This window comes from Eschrichtius robustus, chromosome 9, assembly GCF_028021215.1.
Source record: "Eschrichtius robustus isolate mEscRob2 chromosome 9, mEscRob2.pri, whole genome shotgun sequence".
Taxonomy (NCBI): Eukaryota; Metazoa; Chordata; class Mammalia; order Artiodactyla; family Eschrichtiidae; genus Eschrichtius; species Eschrichtius robustus.
Window position 1 is genome coordinate 22,895,794 of NC_090832.1, and position 7,952 is coordinate 22,903,745.

At 38.8% G+C, this 7,952-nt stretch overlaps 1 protein-coding gene across 2 annotated transcripts in view; it reads right to left on the reverse strand.

Moving 5' to 3' along the window:
• VTA1 (vesicle trafficking 1) overlaps positions 1-6,006 on the reverse strand; it is a 72,678-nt gene extending 66,672 nt beyond the window's left edge. For both annotated transcript variants that reach the window (XM_068551437.1, XM_068551436.1), the window contains exon 1: positions 5,815-6,006. In XM_068551437.1, coding sequence (XP_068407538.1) covers positions 5,815-5,935 — 121 coding nt within the window. In that variant the 5' untranslated portion in view covers positions 5,936-6,006. The remainder of the gene's footprint in view (positions 1-5,814) is intronic.
• Between the last annotated feature and the right edge of the window lie 1,946 nt (positions 6,007-7,952).

The window sequence follows — 7,952 nt, forward strand, 5'->3', positions numbered from 1 at the left end:
TGTGTTTTGAAATTCTTTTCATTACGTTTCCTTACTGTAGTAAGAGCATGTGAAAAAACTAAGAATTACCGTATAGTTCATTTATTCAATCAACAGATATTACATGTAAATTACATAATTTACAATTATCCACCATGGCTTAGGTACTGTATTAGGAGTTAAGAGATTCAACTAAGACATACTTCTTGCTCTCACAGAGCTTACATTCTAGTAAGAATGGAATATTCATAATATTTAGAACAATGGCATTCATTAAATATTTATGAATGCCAATTATGTGCCAGGTGAAAAAAAGGTAACAATCCCTGTCCTCCAGGAGAATCCAGGAGACAGAAAGATAACAGTGTTATAACACAATGTGATCAAGATGAGGGACATATGTGAAACCATTTCTAGAGCATTCTATGAGGTCAGGAAAACCAATCTGCAAAAAGTACTGAGTCCGTAAGCATAAGTTAGCTTAAGAGGAAGTCAGAGGGGATTCCAAGCAGACAGCAACATATATAAAGCCTCAGAAATAAAAGAGAATATGGAACTTTTATAAATCAGCAAGTACTTTAGCAAAATAATCTTGAATTTTTTTCTCACAAAAAATTCTTCCTTGCTCTAGGAATTTAGAATATTTTTGTTTGCTCTAAGTTTATAGAAATGTATCCCTTCACACATTTTTCAGTTGACATCTACCACTTTTCATCAGAAGTTTAAACAGGTAAAAAAATGTAATTTCTGTACTACATCAAATATTGACATCTAAAAATTATATCACTCTTTCAACTGTAAATACCATAGCAATTTGGTATCTATTATAATCTATTTTAAGATACAAAAAGCTCTTTTTTTAAGAGTCAGAAATAATACACTGTTGTATTTTCTTTTAACCCATATTTCTATTTACTTATCCTATAGAATTTTATTATAAAAAATGTATTTGTATGCTCAAAAGTCCTACTTGATTATCCTATCATACTGCTCTGCAACAGAAAGTATATAAAAATTGAAATTTTGACAAAACTTCCTGTGAGAGAAGGTACTATGTGTTAAAATGTTTCTTCTGGAATTGAGTTTTGGCAATTATGATTACGTATAATTGATCAAGACAACATGATTATTTATTTTAATAATCATTAAGTATAAATAGTACAATTTTCTTGGAAATGCATGAAATAATGAGTTAAACTGCCTATCTATGAATTAATATGATTCATCCTCATAATGAACCAGGGTAGAGTATTGGTTCTATTCCTACTTTCATTTTTATGAATTTAACAAGGGAGAACATTCATATAAAGCAGCAGATGAGAATGGAAGCTCTGTCACAGCAAAATCACTTTATTCTTTAAACTCCTTCTGGGTTATAGGCTAAAAACCACATCATCACTTATCATCAAATAATATTGTTAATAATCTCTTAGCTGACATTTTAATTAGGTCTGCCTCAAAATTTGTTTTAAGACTAGAAAAGAATCTGTCACCCCATCATTAGAGTATTCATTTTCTCAATTCTTGTGAAGTATTCAGAAAAGATCTTATAAAGAAAGACTCATCATTTTCTTTCAAAGGCTTCTTTTTATCCTAAGACAGTGACACAGGATTGGGAAAACTGAAATACTGTTCATTTCAACATCCGCTGGCAGGAAAAAAATTTTTTAATATTTTAATTTTGTCACTTGTTTTAAATGTATTTCTGAAAAAACAAAACACTTCAGAGCTAAAGATTTACCTCATTTAAGGAGAATGTCCACCATTTTACATAAATGGCAAAACCAGCTGTTAAAGCCAAACCAATCAGCCACTGGAGGCTTACTTTTTTCAGAAAAATATGACTTCTCTAATTCGAATAAATATGTTAACACGTACCCACCTCATTTCTGAATTCTAATTCTAAAATTTTGATAACCTACAGACCTTTACATGAGCTTGTGACTTGGATGAAATAAGGCACTGCCCCACTTCAGCATTTCCCTTTTGTTTCTTACCTCCGGAATGACACTTTAGTAAGGAACAGAGAACAAAAAGGTAAGGTCATATAATGAAAACTCTTACCATTTTGAAACTTCAGAACACCTCAACACAGGCCAATTTTGAACATGAGATGTTACCCTTAACATACAAGTGTAAGAGACTCTGAAATACAGAGAAATTTCCAATGTGGTACGTTCATGTCCTTGTCCCCACAGCTAACCCTTTCCACACCACCTTGCACTTGATCTTGGTCGCAAACTGTCCCTCTGCACTCCTCTGGATAAGATCCAAAATGACCAAACAATGGCTGCTAATAGCTAAGAACAATTCCTCCTTCTTCTGAGTTTCATTCTTGACCGCTCCCCTTATAAAAAGTTATATGTTAGAATATTCCTTTGACATCTTTTCTTTCTCATGCCCAGCATTTTAAAATAAAAGCTTATTCTTTGCTCTGACTGGTTTTCTTCCAAATAAGACAGAGAAAGGTAGGAAGCTCTACCTAATACCTTAATTAATGGGGGTTTCACTAATACCAGTAACTTATTTGAATTGTCCCTTTTTTCTGGACACCCTGGAGTATTTTCCACCTTCTCCTCCAGGGCAATACACCATAAAAATGCTAATGAGGCATCAGAGTATGTCCTTCTTCTTTAAAGTAGGAGAAGGGCAACTGAGAACAGGAGATGATTAAAAAAAAAAAGAAGAAGCATACTACTTTGCTACCTTGACCAAAGGAACTTTGTCAGGAAAGAAACATACAGAAGTTGAGAATTGTGAAAATGATTCCCGTAGAATTATCTGCATACTGAAGTTTGAAGAGCACTGGTTTAGTACGTCTAGAGCATAAATTACAAGGACAAAAAGTCATCATGAGCCATCTTCTGTTAGACAGCAGAATCACACCTAAAATATAACATGCACTGGAATTATCAGACAGCAAATATAAACGTTAAATATTTTTTAAAGCATTTAAAGAAGTAAGAGTGTTTTAAAAACACAGTTAACAAAAGATTATCAGAAATGGCTAGGCTGATTTAAAAACAAAATAAGAGAACATCTAGAAATAAAAAATGGAAATAGAAACTCAACAGATGGGTTCTACAATAGGACATGTGGAGGTGAACACAGACCTAAAGAAATTATACAGAATGTAGCACAGAAAGAAAATGGATACAAACTATGAAAGCATTAAGGGACAAAGAAGCTAAAGGAGAAAAATGCAACACATACCTAATTAAAACTGCAGGAGAGAACAGAGATAGCAGACAAGCAGTACTTGAACAGATGATAGTAGAAAATTTTCTAAATTTAATGAAAGACACCAACCTACAAACTCAGGAAGCCAAAGTCCCAAATAAGGTATACAAAAAGAAATCAAGGCCTAGAAAATCAGAACATGAACCATAAGGAAGAGATTAATAAACTGGCCATATTTTTAAATTAAGAACTTTTGCACATCAAAGGATTTCATAAATCGAGTGAAAAATCAAACTATAAACTTGGAGAAGACAATCACAATGCATATACAAAAGGATCAGCAGCTACATTATTAAGAAAAGATAATGAAATAGAAAAACGGTCAAAAGCAATAAATAGGTATTTCAAAAGGAAATCACAAATGGTTAATTAACACATGAAAAGATGCTTAACTTTATTAAGGCTCAGTGAATTGCAAATTTCACTCGAATGAGACATCATTTCACACTCGTCAGATCAGCAAACATTTAAGTCTAATAGCAGCAAATATAGTGAGTACATTAGCATTCATTTTACTGTTCCTTATATAGATTATATATGTTCTTTAACATTCATATGTTTCATAACAAAAATATTTTTTAAGTGTCACCTGGATTTAGCAATAAAAATGTTTGTTCATGACCCTGCTGAGAGCAATTACAGTGAAATAATGAGCATGAAAACCAGACTGCAATGGGCTGAAAAAGTTCTATGAGATAAGGATGTAAAGACAACTACAGACAATTATTTCAAGCTTACCTTTGAGGCTGGGCAGACAGGACTGCAACTTTAGGGGAATGTCACAGTGGGAGCTCCTTTTATTTTTTAAATAAAGGAAACTGGGGCAAGTTTAGAAAGAAATAGCAAAAGAGGGAAGATAATGACATGGGAAATAAAGGGTCTCTGGGCAGTCACAAAGGTATATAATACAGAACCCATAAACAGGGATTAGTTTTACACAGAATCAAGGGTTCCTATTTCATTGTTATAAGAGATAACCTCTTTGACTTTAATCACATCGTTTTTCTCCTTGCTCTATCACTCCAGTTACAATGGTCACCTTGATCCTCCTTCAAGCAAGACTTTTGTGCTTGTTACCCCCTCTATGGAGAGTACTCTTTCCCCGGTGATGCAAAGCCTGCCTTTCACTCCTTTCAAGTCTTGCTCAGACGTGAACCCAATGAAGCTCTCCCTGACCAGTCTATAAATGAAATCCCTTCCTCACTTCCTACCACCCTACTCCTGGTACTCCCTATACTTTCCCTGCTTTATTTTTCTTTGTAACCTTCTAATATTCTACATAATATACTCATTTTATTGCTTCATCTCCCCACCCCATAGTATGTACGTTCCACGAATGCAGGAACTGTAGTCACAGTGCCTGGTAATGCTCATATAGGTAGAATCTCAATAAATACAAGCTGAATGAAAGACTAATGGTCCCTACTTGAGGAACCTCAAAAACAAGTATAATGGAAAAATGCTGCTACGATTTGAACAAGCTGAGGTAAAGCCTTGAGAGTAATCAACTTACTGCCCACAGAAGTGGTGACATTTGAGTTAGACCCTGAATCATAAGGAGTCTGCCAAGTGGAGAAGAAAGGAAGACGGTCCAAGACAGTGAAGAACGTGGAGGTCTGAAAGGGCCTTGCAATTTGAGAAATGAAAATGGGGTCACCTGGAGTATGGCAGGGATGACAGTGGACCATATTTTAGCTAATCTCATAACGTCCACAATAGAGGACACATTATATTGAGCTTCAAAAGGCTAAAAATCCTTTTCAGAAGCTTTATAGTTGCTTAGCCACGTGTTTTATTTGCAGTAACGTTAGAGTATGGAATATGAAATAAAGTTCACCGGACCTACTCTCTTCACTGCGAAGGAAAAAGTGTCAACAAATTTAATCTGTGTTTTTCATCACCTGTAGATTATAAGCATCACAGTCAACCAAAGTGAGACTATTGCTACCAAATGTCTCAACCCCAGGTATTATTCAAAATCAAGACTATAAATTCTCATTAGTGGAACAGGGTAGTTTGAATGCAGAAGGGGGAATGGACAAATCCAAGTGCTTGTTTTGTAGCAGCTCCTCTCCATTTATGAATTTTTGAATGGGCTTGCATGTTGCCCTAATTCACCTGTACTTATTACTATAGTTTCAACTAGTCAATCTTCCTTTTGTCCACATCACTACTGTCTTTGGGACATTTACCTTCGTTTTAGCTCCAACTCAATTGCTTAACTACCCAGGTTATTATCAGGATTCCCTGGCGGCGATAGGAGGCTCTTGTTGTACATGCAGAATAAAAAAACCTTAGAACAGTGTGTTCCAGAGTTCATGAGCCCAAGTATTCTGTTTAAAAATATTTAAGCACAAGACTGGATAGGTCGTGGACACCATGGTGCTTTTGAAGTTTTGCCTTTCTGGGGCCTTCGAGGGGGCGGAGAGAAGGTGGAGATCCCTGAGGAGGGAGGGGCCCCAAAGGATTCCCAGGGCGGGTCAGAGGTCAAAGCTCAGATCTAAAGCTAGGGGAGCGGGGCCTGCCTTAAGAACCAGGGGGCGGTGTGTGGGCCCCGGAGGGTAAGTAGGGCCGCGGCGACTCGGAAAGACTCACAGTAATAGGCCACCACAGGGTCCCGCTTGTCATGCTCCTGAGCCGTCCTCAGATGATGCTGTATGCTCTTAAACTGTGGGGGCAGCGGGGGCAGCGGGGGCAGCGGAGCAAGCGCCGCCATGTCCACTCCAGGAATAAGCCCTTCTTACTCCAGGAATAAGCCCTTCTTACTCGCCGGCCAGCGACACTTCCGCTTCCGTCTGGGAGGGTGCGCGCACTAACGCGCAAGCAAATCCCGCCCACTTTCCCGTTGCTCAGCGGCACCGAGGCAACTACGGGTTCGCAGCAGGGACAATCTCAGTGCGCCTGGCTCGTAGCAGTTCTAGAGCCGAGAGGAGGTGGAGCAGCTTGGCGGTGATACCGCCTATGGCACCAGCGCTCCCTGCTGGCCGCTGGCCGGAGGGAGAAGAGATTTTGTTTTATTTCTCTTCTGTTTCCAGCCTCGAGCACCCCTTTTGTGGCTGAAGGATGGGTAGAAAGGGAAAAACAAAAAGAAAATAATGTTTGCTGATTGGGAGAAAAGGTAAAGACATGAATTGCCTTTGGCATCCTTCAGGAATTATCGTTTCCAGTACCTCAGATTATATTAATAGCGTCCACAGAAGCTTTTCTAATTTTAGAAACTTTAAGTTCAATTCTTGCGTGAGATGAGAGATGATGTGTTTCAATTTTAAATTACACTCTTCTGTATGGGCACATTGGATAAAATAACCAGATACTTTTTCAACATAAATACTAACACATTAAGCTTAAAGAAAATTGAGCTTTTGTTCTGAGCTGGAGAGCGTATACACTAGTGAATACATAATTTGTAGATCGTTTGTTTCTGGAGAGTAATGAGCGATTTGCAAAGTCATTTGACAGTTACGATCTTGTCAATGCACAGATAAGGCGTTCAGGTAGTAGCTCTTGCTCAATGCTGCCGACTCATACCATTGTAGGTAGGCGTCAACTTTTCCTTCTACCATCAGTGACATCATCAGTTCTTTTTCTCTCCTCTCCAGCCCATACTATCAGGACTTTACACTTTATTTACCTCCTCCAGTAACCTTAATCTTTATTTCTTTATTTTATCTCAGTCCCCAGTTTTGAGAGTTCATCTTAAAACTGGTTTTCATGGGAATCACACCATCTCCAAGAAACAAGATCTCAAGCTCTGAAATTCCCCTCTGCCTGCTATTTTCTAATCAACACTCCACCCTATCCCCACCCCCAACCTCAGCAGAACCTACTCCGTGTCCCTGTATTGTCTCCAGTCCACATTTTTGTCTATCCCTGTTTGCAGAGTACATCACCTCAGTCAGCAGGCTGCCTGTTTTACAAGAAACTTGAGTTCTGTATTCTCCCCGATTTCAGCAACACATTCATTACCAGTTGAGAACGTATGTACTACGGACTGAATATTTGTGTCTCCCCAAACTTCATATGTTGAAACTGAATGCCCAAGGTGATGATATTAGGAGGCGGGGCCCTTGGCATATGATTAGGTCATGCAGGCAGAGCCCTCATGGATGAGATTAATGCCCTTACAAAAGAGACCCCAGAGAGCTAGCTTGCCCTTCCACCATTTGCGGATACAATGAGAAATCAGCAGTCCTCAGCTTGGAAGAGGGCTCCCACCAGAACCTGACCATGCTGGCACCTGAACTTGACCATCCAGCTTCCAGAACTGTGAGAAACAGATTTCTGTTGTTTATAACCTGCCCAGTCTGTGGCATTTTGTTATAGCAGCCTGAACAGACGAAGATAGTATGGTTTCTTTCTCCTGCTCTATTCCCACTATCCAGTCGGAAGTTGCTAGATTGGTAGAGAAATTAATGAAGCAAAGCAGAATCATCTCTCTGTCCTTATGATGTCTCATTTATTCTTTCCTATTAGTTCTTGATTCTCAACTGTGGTTGTCCTTAAAGTTCACCCCAGAAAGTTTATTTTTAATTAATTAATTAATTTTTGGCTGTGTTGGGTCTTCGTTTCTCTGCGAGGGCTTTTTCTAGTTGCGGCGAGCGGGGGCCACTCTTCATCGCGGTGCGCGGGCCTCTCACCGTCGCGGCCTCTCTTGTTGCGGAGCACAGGCTCCAGACGCGCAGGCTCAGTAGTTGTGGCCCAGACCAGCGCTCGAACCCGTGTCCCCTGCATTG